Source organism: Neophocaena asiaeorientalis, unplaced genomic scaffold, assembly GCF_003031525.2.
Source record: "Neophocaena asiaeorientalis asiaeorientalis breed wild unplaced genomic scaffold, Neophocaena_asiaeorientalis_V1.1 scaffold251, whole genome shotgun sequence".
Taxonomy (NCBI): domain Eukaryota; kingdom Metazoa; phylum Chordata; class Mammalia; order Artiodactyla; family Phocoenidae; genus Neophocaena; species Neophocaena asiaeorientalis.
Window position 1 is genome coordinate 4,683,664 of NW_020173377.1, and position 27,761 is coordinate 4,711,424.

The following is a 27,761-nucleotide window of genomic DNA, read 5'->3' on the forward strand; positions in this document are numbered from 1 at the left end:
CCTGCCTCACATCCTCTCTCCACTTGTGCAGCCCCAGTAGGGCAAGCTGGCCCCAAGCCTCCCATCTGCTTCCTGCTCTCCCATTCCTGATCACTCCTGGAAACATTGTTTTCTCAGGCATCTGCCATTCACACAGCTCTCCAGGCATGGGACCAGGAAGGCAGGTGGTGCCTTTCCCTGCCGTGCAGGACAGGGCCCTGTCCACCCTCCTTTACCTTTTCACTTCTGGGTATTCATGTGGTAAGCACACCAGAGCCTCCTCTTCTTTCTAACCTTGATGTCCCGCTGACCGTGGTGGCTACCTGGGGTCAGCCTGAAGCAGGTGTGGCCATCTTGGGTCTGGTGGGGAGGGAACAGCAAGCTCACTCACCTAATCAAAAAATCCCTGCATGGAGATATTGAGCCTATCCTCAGTGATTAATAAAGCCATACTCTGTTTCCCTTTTGACTGCTAGTCTTTAGGTGATCAGACTCCTTGATCAGACTCTGGAGACAGGCAGAAAGAGCAGTAGCATTCAGACACCAAAACCCTACCCAAACTCCTAACAAAATCGTATTACTTCCTGGGCTTCCCTGGTGGCGCAGTGGTTAAGAACCCGCCTGCCAATGCAGCGGACACGGGTTCAAGCCCTGGTCCGGGAAGATCCCACATGCCACGGAGCAACTAAGCCCGTGCGCCACAACTACTGAGCCTGCGATCTAGAGCCCACAAGCCACAACTACTGATCCCGCGTGCCACAACTACTGAAGCCCGCGCACCTAGAGCCCGTGCTCCACAACAAGAGAAGCCACCACAATGAGAAGACCACGCACCGCAACGAAGAGTAGCCCCCGCTCACTGCAACTAGAGAAAGTCCGCGCACAGCAACAAAGACCCAATGCAACCAAAAATAAATAATAAATTTTTTAAAAAATCATATTACTTCCTGATGGAAAATGTATATAATAAGTTATGTTTTTTCAAAGAATAATGTTCATTATAAAGTGTCCTCTGATGTATTGAACTTCCTATTAGTCATCTGAATGATAATTAACACTTGAAAAATACAAAGAAAATGAAACACTTGGGGAAATTAAAGTCATATCTCCCCAAACCAAATACATCAATCTGTTGTAATGGTTAGCCTACTCTAATTATAGCACTGGATCTACATACACACACACACACACACACACACACACACACACACACATGCATACACACCACAAGCCTTGGCATATATATCCCAATATAAAATCCAAGCCAGCTGCTGGAATTAAGCTAAATACTATTGAAATTAACAGTGTCCTTAGGAAATATAGCACGGGGATGCTGATTTCATCAGAATTCTATCTGCCTGTACTTTTTCCAGGAAGTTCAAGAACCATGAGCAGCTGTAGAAATCCAAGTCATCAGAAAAGCAAACGAAGGCAGCTCCTCTCCTGCAAAGCAAATTCCTTAAAAGAGCCTCAGCATCTGCCTTCTTAGCATAAGGGGGCAACACCTTAATCTACTGTGAATTTTTAATAGTTCTCTCTTCCCTTTTACTCCATTCATTTGGGAAACATGATCCATTTTACTCCAGGCCAGACACCAAACTTCTACCATCACTCTTTTTTTTTAATTGGAGTATAGTTGCTTTACAATATTGTGTTAGTTTACTGTACAGCAAAGTGAATCAGCTATACGTATACATATATCCCCTCTTTTTAGGATTTCTTTCCCACTTAGGTCACCACAGAGCACTGAGTATAGTTCCTTGTGCTACATAATAAGTTCTCATTAGTTATCTATTTTATACATAGTATCAATAGTGTATATATGTCAATCCCAATTTCCCAATTCATCCCACCCCCACCCCTTTCCCCCTTGGTATCCATACGTTTGTTTGTTCTCTACGTCTGTGTCTCTATTTCTGCTTTGTAAATAAAATCATCTATACCAATTTTTTCAGATTCCACATATATGCGTTAATATACGATATTTGTTTTTCTCTTTCTGACTTACTTCACTCCATATGACAGTCTCTAGGTCTCTCCCTGTCTCTACAAATGACCCAACTTCATTACTTTTTATGGCTGAGTAATATTCCATTGTATATATGTGCCACATCTTCTTTATCCATTCATCTGTTGATGGACATTAGGTTGCTTCCATGCCCTGGCTATTGTAAATAGTGCTGCAATGAACACTGGGGTGCCGCCATCACTCTTTTTTTTTAATATATCTTTATTGGAGTATAACTGCTTCACAATGCTGTGTTAGTTTCTGTTGTACAAAGAAGTGAATCAGCCATATGCCTACATATATCCCCATATCCCCGCCCGCTTAAGCCTCCCTCCCACCCTCACTATCCCATGCCTCTAGGTCATCGCAAAGCACCAAGCTCATCTCCCTGTGCTATGCAGCTGCTTCCACTAGCTATCTATTTTACATTTGGTAGCATATAGATGTCGATGCTTCTCTCACTTCGCCCCAGCTTCCCCCTCCCCCCACCCCATGTCCTCAAGTCCATTCTCTATGTCTGCATATTTATTCCTCCTCTGGCACTAGTTTCATCAGTACCATTCTTTTTTAGATTCCATATGTATGTGTTAGCATATGGTATTTGTTCTTCTCTTTCTAACTTACTTTGCTCTGTATGACAGACTCTAGGTCCATCCACCTCACTACAAATAACTCAATTTCGTTTCTTTTTACAGCTGAGTAATATTCTATTGTATATATGTGCCACATCTTCTTTATCCACTCATCTGTTGATGGGCATTTAGGTGGCTTCCATGTCCTGGCTATTGTAAATAGTGCTGCAATGAACATTGTGGTACATGACTCTTTTTGAATTATGGTTTTCTCAGGGTATGTGCCCAATAGTGGCATTGTCTTTGACTTTCAAGAATTAATCAATGCCTGATATACCTTACCTATTTCTCTTTCCCCAAATATCCAAAAGCAGATCTTTTCCCATTTCCAATCCTGTGCAGGTAGCTCTCAAACTCCTTGAACCCAAGAATATGATTAAGATGACGCCACCACCCACTCCCACTGCTAGAGTCAGGATTTTCAGCTAAGACGCTGAGGCCAAAAGATGCTCATATTTGACTAACATCCTGAATGTGAAAACGTTCTTCATTTCATCTTCAAACTAAGAATGTACATCTGTCAACCAAGGGGTAGACTAGAGCAACGTGGAGAGACACGTCCCACCTAAGACAAGCAACAATCCAAGTGAGGCAGCTCCCTGGGTTCAGAGATACTGGATCTGCTCGGTGTCCAAGAAAATTCAGAAATCCAGGTTCTTCATAGTCTCCCAGTTTATTGACGTTGACAACTAATTTCCAAGGTCACACAGCCAACTTGTGGCAGAGTGAGAATTATACCCAGCCCTCCTAGCCTCATGAAACCCAAGAGGCCTTAGCTCTGTGTGTGTGTGTGTGTGTGTGTGTGTGTGTATAACTGTATTTTATTCAACAGCTATTTACTAAACAACTGCCATATTCAGGGATATCATTTTAATAAGCAGATGGATGGATGGACAGCCAGATGTTTATTTAAAAAGCAAGTAAAAAAGCAAAACATAGTTCCTAAATTTACAAAATACCTTTAAAAAACTGAGACACAACATTCAGTCCACAACTACCATTTCTGTCCTAAAATACTTTTATCTGCAATTGATATTGAATAGGGAATAGATTGCATGGTCTTAAAACAAAAAGGCAAACAAAATTTTATTTAAACCAGAGCATCTTCCACTAAGAAAGCCATGACTAAGGAAGCACTGTAGCTTTGTAATCCACAGGTAAAACCTCTTCTTGGATTATTTAAGAACCACTGTGCACTCTTGGGAGCATGGGGTATATTTCTGCAGCGTTTCTATCAGGATAGTAATTAGTATAGCTGAGAAATGCCATCAACAGCACAAGTAAAATTAGCCTTTACTTGTAAAATTTCTCCTGGGAAGTGCCGGTGGCTCCTGTCTCCACCAAGCAGAGTAATGGGCTTGCTGGGTCATCCCACAGCAAGCAAATCGCCCCATCGGCAGCACCTGCATAAAACCACCAGCACATCAAGCTGGACTGCCAGAACATCCACCTTTGTCTGCTTCAGTCACACCTGCCTCATCCTGGCCCCATCCCCTCATCAAATCTCACTTATGAGTCGTAAAACAGCACTTTTTTTTCTTTGGCCACCAGGGAACTCTTAATTTCCCTGAAAATTTTTGAGTAGCCTTAGAGTTATGGCATGTTTCAACCAAACATTTTTGTCTCAGTGCAGTGATACCTCAGGGCAGCAGTCCCCAACCTTTTTGGCACCAGGGACCAGTTTCGTGGAAGACAATTTTTCCACGGGCGGGGGCGAGGGCGGAGGGGGGGGTGCAGAAAGTTCAGGCGGTAATGCGAGTGATGGGGGGCGGCAGATGAAGCTTGGCTCCCTCGCCCGCCTCTCACCTCCTGCTGTGCGGCCCTAACAGGCCTCGGACCCGTACAGTCCGCGGCCCAGGGGTTGCGGACCCCTGCCTCAGGGGAAATGAAGGTCCAAGGAGAGGAGGCGACTGGGCCAACATCACATCCTGTCTGGCATCAAAGTCAAGTCTAAGTTAAGTCTAAAGCTCCGTAGTCTGGAGCTTTCTCTTTTTGTTAAACAAAGCAATCTCCTTAGGATAAAAGTTACTGCTTTTACTCCACACCTACTAATATCTCTTTATCTGGACCTTTACTGACCACCTTCTCCCTGGGTTTGAGGAAGAGAAACACCACCGGCCCAAGACATCTCATGTTCTCCCTCCTCTTTCAGACCTTGTTCAACCAATAACCCCTCCTTCTAGTGGCCCATTCCCTAAAAGTTAAAAATATGGCCAAGTGTGTCACACATTGGTGGGGGAAGACTCCCCAGACTCTGCATCCCCTCCAGTTCTCTCTTCAAAGCCAAGCTCCTTGCAGGAAAAGTATAAAAATCTATATTACCACTTGCAACTCACTGCAGTTTAACATCCATTCTCACCACCGCCATGATGTTAAAAAAAAAAAAAAGCCAGTTCCACTAAACCCACATCCCTATTCAGCATCATCACCTGGATGAGTGAGACTTTGCAACAAAACATGATCAAAAAACATGATCTCACAGCATCCTGATCCTGTTTTGCCCACAGTCTTCCCAAGTGGATCAAGCCCCAAACCTTTGACTCCTTTTGTTTCCTCCACTAGAATGGAACCTCCATAGAGGCAGGAATTTTTTACTATTACTATACCCTCAGCACCTAGTCCAGAAAATGGTGGAAATTCCATATTTGTTGACTTGATCCATTTCAGCCATTCAGTCATCATTTTGTTTGATCCCCTTGGGGGACAGCAGTGATATCTCCAGTGGAAAGTATGTAGACACATCTAAAGACCAGTGGAGAGATTAGGGTTAGAGAACTTGATATGAGAGACCATTCCTTTGGTACAAACTATTAAAGTGTCATCATAAGAGTTTTAGCTGGACATAGATTATGCAGCAGATGGATTCAGTAGACAGAGATTAATAAAACAGGCCAAAGTTTTTAAAAAATCAATCAATCAAACACCTCCTCTGAGTCCTCAGGAGTCTAGCTTGGTTGGATTAATGTGTGGAGCTATCTAGACCTGGAAGCCATGTGATCTTCTTTGGACAACTTGAGAGTTTGCCTTTCCTGAGAGTTTAGACAACAGCATTTATTGGGAAATCATCCTCATCTTTTTTGTCTATTGCTCCCTATAGTGATACAAAAATTTATAGTTTCTGCCTTATGCTGCAGAAAATATTTCAATGCAGCCTACCAGAAAAATGTAATATGAGTCTCCCTTTTTTTAGCAATAGAGAAGTCTGACTATGGCCCAAAATTCTCCAGAGGAGCCATCTGTAAAACAACATGAACTGCCTTAGATTCAGCTAAGGGGGTCAATATCTCAGGCAAGAAAACTCTCCTACCCATCCCTAAGAAATTCATCTGAACTGCTTTCAAGAGCAGGGTATTCTAATTCCACTGAATCTATAAAGGAGAAAGAATAACAGGACAATAAGGAAAAAACATTCCCAAGACTGTAATATGGCATCTCCTTGGCATATAACAACACCTACACATCCAGTGATGACGTTTTAGAGATGGCATTTCCCCCTCCATCTCTCTCCCTCCCTCACTCTTTTCCTCTCTCTCTGTCTCTCTCTCTATCTCTCTCTCTGTCTCTTTGTCTCTGTGCCTCTGTCTGTCTCTCTCACACACACACACATATTAATAACAGAAAAGGCATGTCAAAGAACTGAGCCAAGGAAAACTGGGCTGTTCTCAACTCAAAAGACGCAGAGCTTCTGCTGGGTCTGTAAAGCACCCTTCCCTTTTGACCATCAGCATATTGACAGAGGAGGTCTTAAACTCATCCTTCTGCTGTACCATGGCAGAGGAGTTCACAGAGCCAGGAACATACAGGAAAAATCATGGAAGCAAAATACAGTGCCTCCATGTAATATTAAGTACCATACTTACTTCTCTTGAATCAGAAAAAAGTTTTAAGGTGATCTCCAAGGTCCAATTTCTCTTTCTCCTCTTTAAACATAAGTGCCATAATTGGACAAGTACTTTTGCCCTACCTTCATCCCAATGCTTTATGAAATAAATCTCTAATCATCTAGTTTCTCTTGTCCATTCTCTCCATTGAAAGTCTGGACTCCCCACCACCCACCCCTGCTCCCACCTTCCACCCATTTTGAATACTAGTCCATTCTCAAGGACTGACTCCAATGCCACTTTCCCTATATGAAGTCTTCCCTCATCCCTTCTTTCTCTGGGTTTCTAAAGCATTTTAGTTGTATATTTTAGTGGCAGGTACAACTTTCTTCCCTTTTTTTAGTGGGTCTTTTTTTTATAGGTTTTTATGAGTACAGCATTTTCCCTGCTAGACTACATTCTCCTGGCAGGAGCTAGGACCTACTCATTTTTGTAACCACAAAGCTTCTAAACAGAGGGCCCTGTCTACCAATCAAGATGCTCTGGGCTATTAGTAAACCTCAACTCAAATTGGCTTATACAAATTGCAGGAAATCCAGAGGTGGGACAGTCTTCAGGTATGGCTCTGGTTCCATTTCTCTGCCATTCCCTCAGCTCTCTAACTCCCTTATGTGTTGCCTTTGTCCCCAAATTGGTTTCCCTCATGGTTATCATCATAATCTATTATTTGAATGTTTACTCGTGCTGGCATGGTGCTAAATATTTTTACATTAACCCCCTCATTTAATCCAATTAAACTTAAATCCTATTAAATTTACCCTTATAGCAGTAAATTTACACCTAAAGCAGGTACTATTATTATACCTACATTACAGGTGAGGAAACAGGTTCAGCCAGATAAACTAAATTGCCCAAAGTCCCACAGCTGGAAATGGAACCCAGGAACTTAATCTCCAGAGCTGGTGCTCTCAACCACCAGCTGTCAAAGACAACCCAACAAGAACCAAGAAGGCAGGCCCCACTAATGCCACATTACCAGTCAGCTCACAGAAACTCTGAACGGGCAACATATCAGATGCAGAGGGTAAAAATGTGGCTGCCAGAATTACAATATAAGCATCATGTATGAATGCCGCTACACATCCTACAACAAGGTTAGGAAACACCTAATAGGTGTTAAAAAGGCATTCAAGACTGGCACCAAGTTGAGACTTTCTCATAGAAGCTAATCAGAAATACTGGATGGGATTTGGAAAGGCAATGACTTTTTCAACATGGGCTTCCAAGTTGTTGTATTCAGACTCCATGCCGGCCCTAAGATTACCCTGTGTACACAGGGCTGGCCTCTAGATAGTTCAGCCGACCCTGATTTTGGCAACCAACTTTGGAGTTAGTCTGTCTGGGTTCAACCTCAGCTCTGACTTTTGCTAACTGTAACCTTGGACAAGTAACCTCCCCTCTGAGCCTTGCCTTGCTTGCATATAAAATGGGGATAATACTAATAGGACCTACTTCACAGGGTCCTCATGGGGATTAAATGAGACTCCATAGGTGAACCCTTTGGCACAGAGTTTGAAATATCATTATTCCATTTAGAATACACGTAGGAAGTGCTTTATGAGCTACACTGATAATTTTTATTCTTATCAAGGGAACATACTGCAGTCGGGTGGGTGTGCTAAATGGGAAAGTGATTCATAGACCTCACCCTCCTGCCTGAGAAAGGCAGGAGCCCACACCTTCCCCACAACTCCCCCTCCCCAACCCCTTCCAGAGGTCCCACATTGGCTGAGTGTTGGGAGGCTGCTATGCCCATTCTCCTGGACTCTGCCTCGGCTTCTAGAGAAGAGAGAAAATGCTCACATCAAGGACTCTTCTGAGAAAGGTTAAAAAACATGAGCAAGAAATTTCCTTCCCTAGCTAAAACTTTGTGTTCAAGCTCCAAGGTAGAGTCCAAAACAAGGTATATCACTGCTATGTTCCTTATTCACATTCTACATAGAAAAAAAAAATGGCTCTCAAATAATTTTCATGAGATGGTAAAGGGACCGAAAGTGTGTCTCACACTACTTTAGAGTCTTCTTCAGCCCTGAGCATGTAACTGGGAACACAGTAGTTACCCAATTAACCTTTACTTTCTAACTCACCAAAATCTTTTGTTCCTTGCTCTATCACAAATGCCTATGGCATAATTTAATTTGCAGTTTTAGATTTATTTGCAATTACAAAGAAATGAAATAGAATTCTCTCAGGTGAACTGGGAATTTCGGCACCCCAAGGCAAACATAATGACCTAAAAGTCCTCAATGAAATATTTAAACGTATACTTTACTATGACACCCAACACTATGCAGACTCTTTCAAGGTAACATTCCTGAGGGTAGAAGAAAATCTACCACCTCTAGTATATTGTACCTGAATACATTTAGTGAATGTGGTACAGTCTATCTACAAGCTTCCACCTTACCAAATACACTCTCTAACCATCACCGAAATCCTGGTACGTGTCCCCACTTCTCAGCACAAACTGAATAGCAGTGAGCCAAAGACATGTCTCATACCACCAAGAGCTCATTCATTTCATTAAGTACTAGGAACTACTTACTCCTAATACATGTACTTAATATTAAATGGCAGTGTCTAGACAGAGTTTTACCTAAATGCCCTTGGGGTTCAGAGCAGGGGTAGGGAGGACAAATGTGCACAATTCAGATTTTGCACATTGTCCTGGGGAAAACTACAAAGTTTAATGAGAGCTTCGCAGCAAGTACCTTGTCCCCAAAGTTTAAAATCACAGACAGAAGTTTTAAAAATTTCAGAAGGCAAATTTTATTTATTATTTGCTGCATTTCTAAATTTGAGCAGTTTCTAAATTTGGTCATCGTGTACATTATCCAACTTTCCATCGCATATATTTACTTATTTCTACTGGTTTCAGGATTCATTGGGAACTTTTATATTATTTTACATGGGTATTTCAGAAAGCTCCTCCAAGGGACAAATCAGTGAATCTTAATTTTTTTCAACCTTTTTAGATAATATGTGCTCAGAAGCCAGTATTTTTTAGAACTCAAGCTAACTGTTACACCTTAGAATAGAAGACGTCAGATTATAACATGCCTAGTTCTAAAAGTCTACAGATACTATCACCAAAATTTCAACCAGTTTGGAGACCCAAGTGTCAATGAGACTAAGGAAGTTTACAAACAGTGGAGAATTTTTTAAAGTTCCATACAGGATGCAATCTGACGTTATGTAAAGGAGCCATATGGGTTCCATTAAGATAAGATAGCATGAACCTGGTATCAGTCAATACTACTTCTGGAATTTCTGCAGTGGGCAAAATCACAGCCAGGGATCGACAAGATGGGTGTGATGGTCAAGAGATTCCAGAGGGCTTACTGAAATAGCTAGTTATAGACAGAGGTAACAGTAGTTAACTTTCTTTGATTGGTCTTGGTCTTCCTAATAACTGAAAGAAGGCAATCTCCCAATTATATGTTGCACAAACATATTTCCCAGAAATAGCTGCCCATTCCTCCTTACCACCTTACCCACAGGCTCCCTTGATAGAGAATCTACCCAACATGCCCTTTCTCAAAGAGACTCTCCATGGTTCTTCTGGGGGTGGGGCATGGGAAGGGGGCCACAGAGCTCATGACTCCTTTGGCCACAGCTGACTGGATCTAGAGCAGACTCTGATTCAATTTGGGCCAATCCGATTATTGTTTCTCTGAATTCAAAATTGAAATAGAGAAACTATGCAGTATCTATTGAGCACTTGAATGGAGAAGACATGTATGCTTTCCTTTAGTGGCCACTTTTTCACAAGTGACATGTAAAACCAGATACTGAGAGAGAAATGAGAGAGTGAGAGACTTTGTCCCTATTCCTGATCATTTTCCAACTAGCTCAATCCCAGCCCCCCAAGACACCTGGCTATCCTACTCACCCTTAGTGTCTGGGAGGAACTCTTATGTGTTCCTAGTAAATCCCCCATTTTTTTCCTTCAGCATGCTTGAATGTGTTTCTGCTACTTGGAACTACATTCTCCCTTAACCAAGAAGTGACGGAATGAATCAGTAAATAAATGAGCTGGATTCTCAAAGAAGACAAAGAAGAGGTTTCATAGGGCAAAGTTGCTAAGAAAGGCAGAAATCAGGAATGCTGGGACCCAAGAGGTGAAGATCTGACTTTCAGAGACAAGATTTGGAACAATACAAAAGATAATTCCTGAATAGGTGTGAGCATCCCAGTGAGGTCAGAAATTACTTGAAGAGGAAGCTGAGAGATGCCAGTTGAGGGACTCCTGGGTCAGGAGGCCATCTATATACCCAGAAGTTCTTGAAGATGGAGACAAGGTCAGGAAAATTCTAACTGGGTTAACGAGACCATCCTCATTGGGGTCCAATAATCCATAAAAAAGAGCTTCCCCATCCCTGAAGCTCTGCTCTTGTGGACCCAGCAAATTTGACAAAATCATAACCACCTTAAAGGATCTAATGGGCCTTTAATGAGCATCGTAAGAGATAATCTCTCTCTGCCACCTGTGGTTTTAATTTTCCAGCCAGTCCTGGAGTGGCTTCCTCTCAGCCTTCTAGATGGCTTTCCAAGATAGGAGTGTTCCTTTGGCATTCTCCCCTGTTCGTTCACTTGACAAGAACGTATTTGCTCCTTCCTGCTTGCTCTCTATCCTCTGTTGCTCCCAGCAACACACTCCCTTCCTCATTCTTGCTTTCCATCCTTTCTGTATACCTCCTTGACAACATCCTTATACTGTCAGGGAGCACACTACTGCTTACACTCTATATTAGGTCTTCCACTTCAGCACCAAATTCCCTGGTTTTTAAGCAAATCTGTTGTTTTCCCTTTCAAGACAGTGGAAAGAAAACAATTTTGGAGCTAGGCATACCTGAGATTCAAATCCCAGCTCTCTTTAATGGTGAGACCTCAGGCAGACCACTTAATCTCTCTATGCCTTGTTTCTCATCTGTAAAATGGGGATGCCACATGTCTTGCAGGGCTGTTGAGCTCATGCACGTGGAAAGCAACTAGTAAGTTCCTGGTACATAGCAGGAGCTCAAAAATGCTTATCAGGGCTTCCCTGGTGGCACAGTGGTTGAGAGGTCGCCTGCCGATGCATGGGACACGGATTCGTGCCCCGGTCCGGGAGGATCCCGCATGCCACGGAGCGGCTGGGCCCGTGAGCCATGGCCGCTGAGCCTGTGTGTCTGGAGCCTGTGCTCCGCAACGGGAGAAGCCACAGCAGTGAGAGGCCCGCAGACCGCAAAAAAAAAAAAAAAAATGCTTATCCACCCTCCCTTTCAAGATCAATGTGAGACAGAAACCAAAAACACCATAAAAGGTCAGTTTAAAAAATGTTTCATTTTCTTTATAGGTTGTCCATCTCCTTATAAGACTGATTTCTATTTACCAAATGTCTACATCTAAAAGAATTCAAGGTATTTGAAAAGTCATGGTTACTAGTCCAGGCCAAGATTTTTTTAAAGACATCTTTCACAATTCTTTCCCACACAATGATGAGTCGTTTTGCCTTTTAAATCATTATTTTTACATAAACATATAAATTCTGATCATCACTTCACAAAGTGAATAAATTGAGTATAGGCAAAGAATCAAGAAGATATAGTAACCATCCAATTAACTCAGGGTTTCTCAACCTTGCATCTATTGACATTGTTGGACAGATAATATGGCGGGGGTGGGAGGAGTCTAAACATGCATTATAGGACGTTTAGCAGCATGCCTGGCGCCTACCCACTAGATTCCAGCAGCATACCCCACCCAGTTGCAACAACCAAATGTCCCCAGACGTGGTCAAATGTGCCCTGGGGGGCAAAATTGCCCCCAGTTGAGAACCACTAAGTTAATTTGATCAATGTATATTGCAGTCAGACAGTACAAGCCCAGCTATGGGTTTATAAGACAGGAAGTAGCTGCTTAAGTCATTACTTCTTCTCTCCAGAATATTCCTACTGAAAAAACAAAATGGCTGCATGTCACTTCCAAGATACAATCAAATGCTGGCTTCACAGAAAAATAGAGAAGAAATTGCACGTGCCAGAATTCTGTTTGTCAGGCTGCTCTAGCTCTTGGCTGCATGCCCACATTCTGCCTAAAACCTACTTCCCAAACTTTTGAGAATGCTTTCCACAGCTTTCAGAACCTGACCTTTAGAGCAGCTTTATCTATGTGTGTGTGAAATAGATTTACAATTTTCTCTACTCCTGCAAAGCCAAACCACTTATTGAGTCCAAATGCCAACTGGGGATGGTGGGAATTTGCACACAGATGTCAGTGGACTCCAAAATAACAACACAGGAGCTCCACCTGCAACTAATTATAGAAACTGAAATTGCACTCTGGCCAGAAGAGGCCAGGTTCAGAACCCACCCCACCTGCTTTGGCCGATAAAATCACTCTGTTACTTCTTCTCCTGTCAACATAGACTTGCTTCTTAAATTCCTCTGAGGATGTTGTCTATAGGGAATTTTATTAGGCAGTGAATACTTTGGGGGTGACCAATTCCCTCTGCCTTCCCCTCCCAGAGCTTGGTTTCAATAAGTGCCTTCAGCACAAGTGAGACTAAAATAATCTATTCACTGAAATATTCCAAAATGTTTTCTTTGGTTGATTGTGTGCTGTTGCTATCCCATAGCCAAAATAAAGTGATCCAGAGAGAAAATGGAAGATGGAAGTCATTTAGTTCTCCCAAGGTCTGGCATGCAAGAATGTTTATTTTCTTCCCATTAGCCAAGTCTTTCATAAGAAAACCTGGGAATAAAAATCTGTAAGGCTACAAATGCAGTGCACATGGCTGATCCTAGGGCTGACTGCAAGAGATTACTGAGGCAAAAATCAGCTGACATCTGTGACAAAGATGTATCGCTCACTTCAAATCATTCTCCTACATTCTGGCAAACAAAGAAATCAACTGTTGGATCCGTGCCATCTCATCTATCTTCAGAACCAAAGGAAGTTTTCACCTACCGACAAAAGGCATTTAAAATTGTGGTTTCAGTCTAAGTAGGTCATTGCCTAAGTCTGGACCAAAGTTTTTCCACCTTTCTGGAAAGGTGGACAAAAGCTACTATTCTCTGAAGAGCTGAGGAAGACTATTTCAAGATGAAGAAGATGATTTTTTTTTTCTTCTAAGATTCAGCATTCCAAGTTATGTTGTGGTACCAAACTAGTTCATATTCCCTAGTTCTAAATCCATGTGCCTATGTAACATTGGGCAAAACACACACAGGCACTCGCTCTTTAAATCAAAGTTAAAGTGAAAAAACTTACAGATATGACATATGATTGACTTCTTAATTTCTCACATCTCTTGATATGACTTACAAGGACATTTGGAGAAAGAGGGTGACTAAGGACAGCTCAAGTCAGTGCAGTGGACACCTGCTTTTGTCCTAGAGCATCCCTTCGCCCTTCATGTCAGTTTCTTTAGAGAATTGCTCCTCTCCCAATGCCTGCAGTTCTAATAGGTCACCAGTCATGGTAACCCCTTCTCACATACCTGTCCCCTGCCACCACACACACTCACTAAGTCCTGGAGAAAGAATATAACCAAGGCAGGACCAAAGTCCTTCCATAAATTTTCTAAATGATAAATGAAGATACAGGGATCTCTTACAGCTTCAATTATGACCTACCACATGAAGGAGAAAATGAGGCTCACATGTACAGGCAGATATTGAGAACCAGAAATGAAGAAATGGGGAGAGACAAAGTCCTGCTACAGTTTGAGGCCCTGGATCCAGTCAACCCCAAGCTCCATACCTGAGCCTTTCTGCAATTTCATTGCAGGAACTAATAAATTTCCATTTTCGCTTATACAGGCTAGCAGTAGCATTCGTGTCACTACTTAAGAGTATTGTCCAATACCATTAGTAAGTAGGTTTCTTCATTCTCATGTGTAAGGTCCTTTAAGGTCTCATTTCACCTCACTGAAATGCACCTATTTTTATGGTTTGATGACTGGTGATAAGTAGAATAATAATTATCAGTTCATGATTTTCTATGTTTTATCAGTTAGGAAGGTACTAAGCTGCAAGTAATAGGATACCCAACCAGCAGTGACTTAAACAACTAGGGGTTTATTTTCTCACATGACTAGAAGTCTGGAGGCAGGCCATTGCTGGGGCTGGTGCAACTGCTCAGAGATGGTAAGACATATGTCTCTATGCTTTTCTTGTCCTTCCTTCCATGGTTACTAACAGGCAACATATTGACACTAAAGACAGAAAGAAGGAGGAAGGAGCACTGCTGGTGACATTTATTCCTTTATCAGGAAAATAAAAGTTTGCCTAGAATCTCCCAGATTTCCACTTGAGTTTCATTGGTCAGTCACCTCAGGAAGGGGAGGAGGAGCCTGAAGGTGAGCCACTAATCAGGCATCATTAGGATATTAGAAGGCCCAGGCACTGAAGGAAACTTTGACCACACTGAAAAGGTTCATCCACTTTAGAAGTCTCAAACTTAATGTCACAATTCCAGAGCTGCTCTTAAAGAAGTCTTTCCCAAAGTATGGCCTTTATACCCTTAGTTCTAGGAATATTTATAGTTTGTGACAGATAGGATTTGTGTGTATATATATATATATATATATATGTGTGTGTGTGTGTGTGTGTGTATGTATATATTCACTTCACTCCCTTTCTGCTTCACAGGGAGTAGATTTCCCTGACCCCACTGACTTTGGACTTGGCCACATAACATGCTTTAGTCAACAGGATGTTAGTGGACAAAATGCAAGCAGAGGCGTTAAATGCATCTATGTGGTTTGGTTGGATCACTTGGTGTCTGTGATCCACCATCAGAAGATAAAGCCCTGAATAGCTGCTGTTCCAAAGAGAATGTGGAAACACGTGGAACGTACCTGAATCCCACTTTCAGCCTAGAGCCTGGTACTCAGAGCCCAGACCTGCCCAACTAAGTTGCAGCCAACCTGTAAATATGTAAGGGAGAGGTAAATGCTTATCTTCTTAAGCTAGCAAGTTTTAGGATGGCTTGTTAGACAGCATTACTGCAGCAATAGCTGCCTAATACATAAATGTTCAGTTTAAGATAAAGTTTCATGGTCAAGTAAGTTTGGGAAATTGCTGGATTAAGCAAGTTTAATAAATATTTTTAACTGCAAGAGTTAGAGCATTTCACATGCTGATATGTTATATTAGTCTGCTAGTACTGCCAAAACAAAGTACCACCAACTGGGTGGTTTAAACAATAGAAATTTATTGTCTCGCAGTTCTGGAGGCCAGAAGTTCAAGATCAAGGTGTCAGGGCTTCCCTGGTGGCGCAGTGGTTGAGAGTCCGCCTGCCGACGCAGGGGACACGGGTTCGTGCCCCGGTCCGGGAGGATCCCACATGCCGCGGAGCGACTAGGCCTGTGAGCCATGGCCGCTGAGCCTGCATGTCCGGAGCCTGTGCTCCGCAATGGGAGAGGCCACAACAGTGAGACGCCCGCGTACCACAAAAAAAAAAAAAAAAAAACATCAAGGTGTCAGCAGGGTTCTTCCTTCTCAGGACTGTGAGGGAAGGATCCGTTCCAGGCGTATCTCTTTGGCTTATACATGGCCATCTTCACCCTGTCTCTTCCACTGGTCTTCTCTCTGTGCATGTCTATGCCTGTGTCCAAATTTCTCCTTTTAATAAGGACACCAGTCATATTGGATTAGGCCCACCCTAAGGACCTCATTTTACCTTGATTACACCTTATTTCCAAATAAAGTCACATTCTGAAGTACTGAGGGTTAAGACCCCAACATATCTTTTTTTAGGGGGGACAGAATTCAACCCAAAATATAGTGTTTGAATTTCTAGGAGAGGAGTATCTAGTATGTAGTGTCTTAAGCTTATTTGACCAGAAGATCCCCTTTGGAAAGTGTCATTTCCCTGGACACACTTTGGAAACCTGGCTTTGAGGGATCCATGGATCTCAGAGTAGTAGAAGGAATGGTGCCCAAAAGAAGATATAGGGATAAGACAGATCTGAGTAGTGAATATATTTAAGTACCACCCACAAACCTGATGGGACCCGACTCTCCAGGGATAAGCCCTTGATCTCATAAACACTCAGTACTCAAGGTTACTGCAGCTGCATTTAACTGTCATTGGACACCACTTCACAATGCAGCTGCCTCACCACCTTTTCAGCAGGAGATAGAATTAATTTTGTCACCCACTTCCAACTGGTACAACTCTTCATATCTGGACACTCACAGTGAAATGAATATTTTAGAACAGAGTTGAATGACCTCTGTTGAAATGGCCCTGCAGTTATATAAATAAAAGAAAAAATAATAATAAAGGAAACACGGAAATGTGATCCACCTCGACCTTTTCAAGTTACAGGCTCAAAATGAGAATCAATAAATCATATATGAAACTAGCTCTAAAACTCATCAAAAACCCTTATTAATATTGATTTAGAGTAGATTATTTTCTATTGTGTTAAGCCAGAAATAGAAATTATCACATAACCATTGCTTAAAAGCCATAACATTCCCCAGACAGGTTTACTTACACTTCTTAGGTTACGTTTCCCAGTGACCTTGTCCCACTTCTGCACACACGAGATGGGTAAATATTAGATCTAGTACAAACTTCCAGAGTATGATGCTATTTATATTCATGAAGATCCTTGACTAGCCATGCATGAATTAGGAAAATGTCTAAAAACTGCTTTATGTACACCTAATTTGGAAAAAATAATCCAATAAAAATACAAAGTTTGGGACTTCCCTCATGGCGCAGTGGTTAAGAATCTGCCTGCCAATGCAGGGGACACGGGTTCGAGTCCTGGTCCAGGAAGATCCCACATGCCACGGAACAACGAAGCCCGTGCACCACAACTACTGAGCCTGTGCTCTAGAGCCAGTGAGCCACAACTACTGAGCCCACGTACCACAACTACGGAAGCCCGCGCGCCTAGAGCCTGTGCTCCGCAATGAGAAGCCACCGCAATGAGAAGCCTGTGCACCACAACGAAGAGTAGCCCCCGCTCGCCACAACTAGAGAAAGCCCGCACTCAGCAATGCAGACCCAACACAGCCAAATATAAATAAATAAATAATAATAATTTAAAAAATACAAAGTTAATAATTGCATTAAAAATCCAGGGATATGAAAAGTTAATAACCTACATGCACAAAACTGCAAGATGTAAGTCCTTATGAACTTTCTGAAAATGTATTTTCTACCATGTTTTCTCTCTCTGATCTCCACTGTATGGGTAAATAGAATGGGGTTGTAAAGAAAAGACCACCATATCATCTTTTAGAGAAAAACGGGTCACTTAACTTCCCCATACACAGTTGCATTCTCTTGCCCCCAACATCCACTCTTACCCCACAGGCCATTAAAAATAAAAAAAGGACTACCTCAAGTGGCAGCCTAACATCTATTCTAAATCTTTTCTCCTCATCTCTCCCCAAATCAGTCTACAGGTGTGACACTGACAGCACGAGACTCCACCTCACTCTTCCTCCATCAAGAAAATACATCGTGAAGCAAAAAGCTCAAGTGCTGGAATACAGATAACTCTGCATCCATGCACTCTGGTTTCTACAAACAAACCAAAAATTCCACACATCAGTACTGTAACTTAGTATCCCAAATGTATTTCTATACATGCAGATCTTTGTGGCTGAGAAGTAGGGCCTTGGAGAGAACCTAGGAAGTGTGAATGGGAAGGGGGTCTGGGGTGGAATATCCATCCAGGAACCTGGGCATCTACCCTTCACACATAAGAAATTTGGTCATAGCCACCTACCCATTGGCTCCAAGTTCTGTACTTCGTTTAACACAGGACGGGTGTTCAACATCCTCCCTTAGATCTGGAGTTGGGTTCAGCTTCCTCTGACAGAACCACAAGGACTTCAAAATATACTGCAAAGGAATTGATGAATGGGAGACCTCTGTAACACTGCACGTAAGGGTGAAAGGTCTGTGCCTGTGATCATTAAATTCACAGAACTATGAATTTCATATACAAGAGCATTCAAATATCCTCATCTCCACACTATAATGGACCTGCTTCCCATTTCTATTCACATAGCACAATTCAAATCATTTTAGATCACCTGAATTTAGTTAGTGAAATTCTAATTATCCAAATACCCCCTGGTAGAACTACATTTGTTGTTGTGGTTGTTAAGAAACCACAATCAAGTGTTGTTTCTCTCTTTTACATTCTTTTCTTCCATACAGAAAAGTTTAAGAAGAAATAAATTTCTAATTAAGAACAAAAATCGTAATTAAACTAAATTACATTCTTAATCATTCTATCAAAACTAGTCATGTTTTTCACCTAACATATGAAGTGTGATCTTCCTATCATACTAAGATTCTATTCATAGCTCAGTGATCCTATAAGGAGGTAGTAAGCATAAAGTTAAGATCTTACATGTTGGCATAAAATAGACCAAAGCCTTAAAGCCCAGCTCCGTCACTTACCAGCTGTGTGAACTTGGGCAAGCTGCTTATTCTCTCTACATTTATTTTTAATCTGTACAATGAGAAAAAATCTAGCACCAACCTCAGATGATTGATGCAAACACTAAATAAGATGATGTACACAAAGCTCTAAGCACAATGCCTAATACATAGTAAGCCCCCAACTGATGTCTACTGATTGCAGTAGCAGTAATAATAGAAACAGCAGCAACAGCAGAACTCTGGATTCTTCCCCAAACTTTATTTCATCTCGCTCCACTTTCTGACAAATATAAAAACTCCACTGGTACAAATTTTTAGTGCTCCTTCATATCTGACTCTCCTCTCCTTCCTGGAAAGAAGAGAGGACTACACCTCACACCCCTTGCATTTGTGTCACTTCCAGTCCAAGGAACTGAGAAGCCAATGTGCCACCACAGGCACTCTTTTCCTCTGCTGTAGCAACCCTTGAAGCCACGTGCCAAGATGAGGAAAGCCTGGATCCTGAGTCACTGCCTGGAGGAGAGCTGCCCTGGCGAGTCACTTGACCTGCTTCATAACTTCAGGTGAATAAGAAATAAATCTCTGATGGGTTAAGCCACTGAGATTTGAGGTCTGTTGATTACTGCGGCAGGATCGACCCTATTCTGACCAACAGGTATTCATATACCCCTGAAAGGGATCCTGATATACTTCTGGGGGGGGCACTTCAATTTTTTTAAATACCTTGCTTTTTGTCAATTTTTATATTCTTTACTTTGTAATACTACTTCATATTGCAAGTAAATTGACTTTTCAAAATCTCCATGCCTCTTCCTCCTTTTATATTTTTAACCTAAAAAAGAAAATAATTATAGTTTACTTATATTTAATATACAGATTAAGACTAGGGCTTTCACTGGGTCATATGTTGCATAGTCATATGTCACCCACAGTAACCAAGGTAGCCTGTGATCATAGTAGGTTCCAGAACAAGGAAGAGGTTCCCTCAAATATTCACTTCCTTCTGGCTAAGGTAACATGGGACAGTTAAGTGGAATTGTGGATATTACCTGCTTTAAACTGAACTATGTCTTACAAAATAGACAGGGGGCTTAAAATGTTTTTAGTCAAAGCAAAAAGGTTTTGTGTGTCGTTAAAATGTACCTCAATAAATTATTTATTTTATTTTTTCTTTTCCATATTAATTCTTTGTGAATGTCAAAGAAGAAACATAATATATTGGCACAGTAGCACCTTGTGTAATTTATGAATAAATATACATGTATAAGTAGGGATCTGTGCTCAAAAAATTTTTTAATGATAAAACCATAAGAAACAAGTAATTTTGCAGCTGACAGTTTTAAAAATGGCTTCCAAACTTTTTGTCATTACTTGCATCATTCCTAAACTGCTTTAACCATTTTCCAAAACAACTAAAAAAGGAAGAAAACCAGTACAGAACTGGGGAAATGGACTTCATAAACCAGCAAAGTCAGAAAAAAGCAGAAATGATAGTGAAGGGCATTGATTTGACTTAGGAATGAAGAACAAAGCTTTCTGTTCCAACCAAAAATCATATTTCCACATCTGAAAACCAGCAAAGTCTCTGTCAGATAATCAAAGGGATAAGGTGATTGCTTTCTGCACATAGAAGGAAAACGAAGAGCAATTCTCAGATTATCAAAGGGATAAGGTGATTGCTTTCCGCACATAGAAGGAAAACGAAGAGCAGATTCTCATACAGATCAGAAATGCTTCTACAAATGCTTGGACTCCAAAGGGGTGGCAGCCAGGGAAACAGATAGAAGCCAGCAGATGACCCCAAGAAAGGCAGAGAGCTTCCTTAAGACAGCATCAGGACCAACTATCAGAGAATGACTAGTTCAGCCAAGTTAAAATTACCTCCAGCTTCTACAGAAAGTTAAACGACATCTGGGAATTTTTTCCAGCCAAATGGCACAACAGCCTCTACTTCCCATCTCTTAGCATTTATCTCACTGCTAATAAGAGGTGAAGCTGGGATATAAACCCAGGCATGTCTTACTCCAAAGCCCCTATGAACAGCAGCATATAAATGAGCCTCACAGTATAGGTAGGATTTGAAAATGAAGACTAGCTGGGGCTGAACAAAAAGAGGCAGGGAGAGGGGATGCTGAGAAGGCCATGAATGGAAAGGAACAGAAGGGAAAGGAGGTGGGAAACTTTGAGTATGTGCAAGAATTACCAAGTGGTAGTGCAGGTAGCACAGAAGATGTGGAAGGAGGTGGTATGAGATAGAAGGTACTGTAGGCTCAGCCAGAGGTACACTTCATTCTGGAGGCAATGAGTAATTATTGAGAGCTTTAAAGCAGGGGAATGGCATAACTGCAGGTACACAATGGGAAAACTAATCTTGCTATGACATGGAAGATGGATCAAAAAAGAGTAAGTACATAGTAGGTGCTTAATTAATATTGAATGAATAAAGGTAGAAAGACCACGTTAAAATTTATTGTGTTTCTCTAACATGACATCAAACCCATCCTATCCAATCCCATTTAATATTGTTCAGTTTGCTATTTAGTGAACCAACTTCCCTCATTCTAGAAGGAAATGTTGCTGGTGCATTAAAAAAAAAAATCAATTCACCAGTCAAATGTGGCCCTCTAAATGTTGCTGTTAAAGTGTCTACTCTTGGGCTTCCCTGGTGGCGCAGTGGTTGAGAGTCCGCCTGCCGATGCAGGGGACGCGGGTTCATGCCCCGGTCCGGGAGGATCCCACATGCCACGGAGTGACAAAAATCAACATTTTCCTCTTCTATTCAGAAGGAAGTACATCTGAGCTGCTCTTGTGACTACTGAAAAAGAAAACAAAAATAACCAAGTATAAAGTTAGCCAATGAGGACTGATCCCCCCTCTTCTGCAGCAATGTGAAAAGGTTATTGGAAAACAAGGAGATCACAAGCTGTAACCTTATATTTCCTATGCCCTCTGCTAGTCTCCAAGTCAAACACATACTAAGCCATAGCTATCTTGATGATGCCAAACTTTCTTCTGCACAGGCCGCGGTACCATCTGCAAACCGTCAACTACTCCGTGAGAAGCCAAGGCTGAAAAACACTGAGATGAGTCATAACCTACCTGATTTTCTTCATGGGAAACCCTCATCTGCTCCTTGAGGACAGACATCCGGGCTGCCTCTTCTTTCCTCAAGACTCTCTCCTTCTTGAGCTCAGGACTCCAGAAAGTCTTAATACTGTTCATGGAAGACCCCAACTTGCTGTCCTTGATGTCTAGCTCTTTCCGGAGGAGGTCATTCTCTCTCTGAAGTTCCTTGAGCTGGGCTTGAAGGTCTAACATTGTGCTATCCCTTACCTGCCTCAACATGGAGGGGACCTGGTGGTGGTGATGATGGGATGAGCTGGTCAGACCGCCATGTTGATCCGTGTATGAAAGGACATCTGTGTGGGAAAGTCCAGCAGAGGCAATATTGGGACTACTCCCCATAGCTGTGACTCGGCCTCCATATACAGCTCGATTTGTGGCCCTTCCCAGAGTCATGGTGCCCTTTGGGTAAGTTGTTGAAGCCACCCCCTCATGATCACTCAGATACATGGGTCCAGACGTAGCATAGGCTGCATTAAGGGACTGGATATTCTCCATGGACAGAGTCTTGCCTGTTCCTCCACCTCCCCCACTACTTGTTCTTCGGTGGCCCAAACGAGGAGACCTTGGCAAACGAGGAGATCTGGAAGGGCTACCTTCCAGATTGGTGATTGTTCTTGCACTTCCATACATTTTTCTTCTATTATGAGGTGCTATAGAAGAGAAGGAATGCTATACTAAGTTGGAGATTAAGCCAATATTTCCACTGTTGGCCAGAATTTTCACTGCATTCTTTTCGTAGTCTGTACCAGAAAATGCATCCAATCAGAGATCTGAAAAATGAGAAAAAAAGATAATCAAAAACAAATTTCTTTAGAACTCTGTTAATTGCATTATATTTTTAAAATACGTATATAGATGATAGATTGATGATAATAGATGATAGAGTCACACCTATGCTTATTTAAAAATAATAGTGATCCCAAACTTTTACTTACTACACGTAAACATTTTGTAAACTCCCCCCAACCCTGCTCCCAAGCAAGGTGAAAAGTTCTCAGAGCAAAAAAGAAGCTCATTTTTCCTTAAGAAAATGAAGCTCTGCATTTCAGTCTGTGCTAAGTGACAGTTGGGACCTCCAGAAAAATTCACCATAGGATTCCTTACCATAGAGACCCTAGCGATAAAATACTCCATCCTAGGGACAAGACCCCCATACACAAGTGGCTTGACAGTGACTCTGAGAAGTTGTTGCTTCTTAGGATGTCAAATAATAGTCAAGCAGGCTGTTACCTCCCTCTCCTGTAACCATTACAGACAATACTAATCCATCACAGTTCTCTTTCCCACAAAATCCAGAACTCTCCTCAACACAACACTCTAGATGGTTTACCAATCAACTGGTACTGACACATGAGTCGGAACCTATTGGCCATCTTGGAGCTAGAAGAAAAAGGTGGCTCAACCAACAAGTCTCCTATACATATAGCCAGATCCTAAATGCTATCACCAAGGAACATGGCAGTCTTGTCTCTTTCCCCCTTCATACACATCTTTCAGGCTAGTGTTTTGAGAATTTTTTCCAGTTTGGTTGACATAAATATTCATATTAACCACTCTACAACTGTACAGAAATGGCACAGGGAAACAGTCCCCCATGTCAGAGTTCCTGGTCCCACAACACCTAGAGAAAAGCTCCCTGTCATAGTTACTCAAGTACTTTGGTGCAGATTTACGTAGCTAGGGCTACAGGATTGTGATTATCCCTTCAGTGTTAGGATCCAAATGGCCTTAATGGGGTGCATCATGGCTTCCTGCTCTTCCTCTTAGGGTATGTTTAGTGTTCTTTCTTTTGCTTCAGCTTTTAAACACTAAGACCACAGATTTTGGAGAGGGGCCAACCGAGGTTCAAATATCCATTCTAACACTGACAAGCTGAGGGACCTTAGGCAAATTATTTAACTGTCACATCCTTCCCTTCTCTAATCAATAAAATGTGGGTAAAATCACCTTACTCAGTATTGTGAGAAATAGGTAAGATGATGCTTTTAAAACACCCAGTTTGGTGCCTAGCACAGAATAGTCAATAAATAGTTTTTGTTGGTAGTATCAATAAGTACATTAATAGCATTATATATCTTTTTTTACCTGCCTATCTTTCATTCTCCCTCAGCTCTCCCACCCCGCCCCACCTTTCTGGTAATACTCCCTATTTCTCTTAGAGAAATTGTTCCCAACTCTCTACCCACAGTTCATCAGGTTTAGGTGAGGCTGACTCCCTCCATTCTATCCTGGAGGATGCCAGCGGTGAGAACATGACCCAGTCCTGGCCAATCATCATATTCCATCCACCAGACATGACAGCTGGTTTAGGGATAGGCATGTGACCCACATTGGTCCAAAAACACTCCCTATCATGACTTTAGCTGGAATAATTGGGAAAGATAAGCTCTTTTTTGGCTAGAATTACTTGCTTTCAAGATAGAGCTTCTGAGTACTACCATGTGGAAAGTGCTTCTCTGATAATGAAGCTAACGCAAAGGAAAGTAGAGCCAGACTTTGAATAGTGTGAAATCAAACTGGGTGACATCACTTGAAACCCTGGATCCAGCAGTCACTGACGCTACATCTATCCCTAGGCCATTTTAGCTACATATGCCACGTAGACTGACTACATTAATGGTCTCAATTCTTTACCCCTTCCTGTATCTGGGTCCTTGGCTGTGCCCTCCCAATCTGACTCTGGGTTCAGTCATGTGACTTGCTTTGGCCAATAATGTGATAGCAAATGGGAAGCAAGCAGAGGCCTGAAATAGCACTTGTGTGTTTACCCTCTTGCTCATTTTCCTCTGCCATGGCAGTTAGAACATGCCTAGTCTAGCCTGCTAAAAGAGGAGAAACATAAAATAAGAGTCAAGGTATCCTAGCCAATAGCCAGCCAACCCCAAGACATTTGAGTAAGCCCAGCCAAGATCAGCAGAGCTGCCTAGCAAACAAGCAGCCGACCACAGATGCATGAGTAAGTCCAGCTGAGATCCAGTGAGCCCCATATACTCATAGACTAAATAAATACTTCTGAGTATGTCACTGATGTTTTGTGGTTGGTTGTTTTGCAGCATTACTGTGGCAAGAGAAAACTGATACACTCACCCATAAATTTTCTTTTTTGCTACGTTCAATTCGAATCAGGGTATCTGTCATTTATGCCCTAGAGAGTCCTCTATATAGTATGAAGAAATATTTTGCATACAGCTTTCTCCTAAAAAGTCTCTCCAAAGAATTATACACCTGTTCTTAACTAAGGAACTTAGTTTCAAACGTTTATGTTTCTCAAAGCTTAATTTTGTTTTCCTTGAAAATATACAAAAATCATTTTGTATCTAAAATTTTTGCATGAATAATCTGTTCTCTAAAAAAAGTGAGTCAACGGTTCCAACAGTAGGAATTCAGTTACAAAAATGATGAGGCAGACAGACAGAAAGTGGAATAATGTGACCATTACATGAATATTTAATGTTATGTAATACATATTACATATGTAATGTGTAATGAATATTAATCATGAGATGGAAAGATGCTCATGACATACTAGTAGTGGGGGGAAAAGTAGACTCAAAAACATTTTTATGGTCAATTCACATTGTAAAACACATATACATACACACTAGCTTGCAGAGAAGACTGGAACAACACACGTCAAAATGTTAACAGTGATGGGGTTCAAAATGGTTTTCATTTTCTTCCTTTTGTTTATTTGCATGTTCTAAATTTTCTATAATAAAGATCTTTTCCATTGTCTTTTTAGTCTTTATTTATTTCTACTCTGATCTTTGTTATTTTCTTCCTCCTACTAACTTGGGGATTACTTTGTTCTTTTTCTAGTTCCTTGAGGTGTAAAGTTAGGCTATTTTCTGAGACCTTTCTTTCTCTTAATGTACCTGTTCATAATTATCAACTTAAGAAAATAATTTTTTCCTTCTATAATTCCAATAGTTAAATTAATTGTTATTTTTGCTATGTTTAGAATCTAGGTCCTAGCTAAGCCACCACTTACAGATGTATCTTCCAAGAAGTGATAAAATCTAACTTGTCCTTCTCTCTTCTCTTGTGTCTAGAGGCAGACATTTCTGAGGTCCTTAGCCAGGTTTGAAGTCCCAATCCAAATTCAGTAAAATTTACACCCACACAGATTTAATCTGCAGTGATATTACCAGCCCAGCTGGCCAATGCTTTGGAGAATTACAACAACCAACAAACAAAAGTGGATTTGCTCCTTCTGGAAATACACACACACACAACACACACGTGACATAACATGCACAGATATATTAACTAGCTTGAAATAATGTTTCTTTAAATATCTGCATTCTCCTTTTCTAGGTTTAGTATCGGTAGTTTAGTGTCATAGAATGGATTGAGAAGCTTTCCATTTTTCATATGTTCTGGAACAGTTAGCATAATAAAGACTCTCTATTCCTGAAATGTTCGGTAGAACATACCCATAAAATTAAATGGGCTTAGTTGTTGATTATCTTTTCACTTTTTACTATGTTTACTGATCTATTCAGATTTGCTGCCTATTTGGTGTCAATGATCATTAAAATGTTTCTTGAGAAACAGTCTGTTCCATCGAGATTTTTCAGTCTTCCTGGTATTGCTCTGTCTAACTTTTCCTTCAAATTTTTAAAATCTCTTCAAGTTATGTCTCCATCTCATTCCTAATGTTGTTTGTATTTTTCTGTTTCTCTTGATGACAATACGACAAATTCTTGTCTATTTTTTAGTGTTTTAAAGATACATTTTTTTCTGTTTTACTGACACATTTTACTACAGTTTGTCTTCCATTTCATCAATATCTCTTTATCCTTAATAATTTCTATTTCCTTTGTGTTTACATTTGCCGTTTTGCACGAAATGTTCATTTATCATCAATCATATTTTCTGATGAATGCATGTAAGATTACACACACTGGCTGCATATGTTTTATGTATAGAACTCTTCTTTAAACAGCTTTTCTTTTGAAATTTTTTCTACCCCAGGGAGTATTCAGGATATATTTAAATGTCAAAGTAGATAGAAGTTTTTGGCTAAAACTTTGTAGTCCTCATGTTATGGCACTGGGATCATAGAACTTAATACATATATCTTCTAATCTTTGAAATTTGTCAAGACTTTCTCAATGGCCCAATAAGTGATTAAAACAACTAATAGGGGCTTCCCTGGTAGCACAGTGGTTGAGAGTCGGCCTGCCAATGCAGGGGACGCGGGTTCACGCCACGGTCTGGGAAGATGCCACATGCCGCGGAGCGGCTGGGCCCGTGAGCCATGGCCGCTGAGCCTGTGCGTCCGGAGCCTGTGCTCCGCAACGGGAGAGGTCACAACAGTGAGAGGCCCGCGTACCGCAAAAAAAAAAAAAAAAACAACTAATAGATGATACAGAAAATTTTTAAATTCATATATGTGTACAGAAGAAAATGAAAACACTCTCAATTTTGTCACTCATAGACAACCTCTGTTAACAAGTTGATGTCGTTGCTTCCATTTCCTTTTAACTGCGTGTGTATAATTTTAGACAAAATCCTTATTATATTCCATATAAAGTCTTGTACTATCTTTTTCCTCAATGTTTTATTCTTAACATCTTTTTCCACTTAACATTAATGCCATAAGATATTTTGATAGAACATGATTTTTAATGGCCATCATAAGTCTCCAAAGGTGGCCACCAAAATTCCTCCCCTTCCTGTACAGATTTGTCTCTCCTTCCACTAAGAAATGGATGATATTTCCCT

The 27,761-nt window shown here is 41.3% G+C and overlaps 1 protein-coding gene across 1 annotated transcript in view; it reads right to left on the reverse strand.

The window, feature by feature from the left end:
• The window catches only part of ERC2 (ELKS/RAB6-interacting/CAST family member 2), an 823,240-nt gene extending 800,579 nt beyond the window's left edge, over positions 1-22,661 (reverse strand). Inside the window, exon 1 of the mRNA XM_024746387.1 lies at positions 22,005-22,661. Within this exon, the coding sequence (XP_024602155.1) occupies positions 22,005-22,661 (657 nt within the window). The remainder of the gene's footprint in view (positions 1-22,004) is intronic.
• Between the last annotated feature and the right edge of the window lie 5,100 nt (positions 22,662-27,761).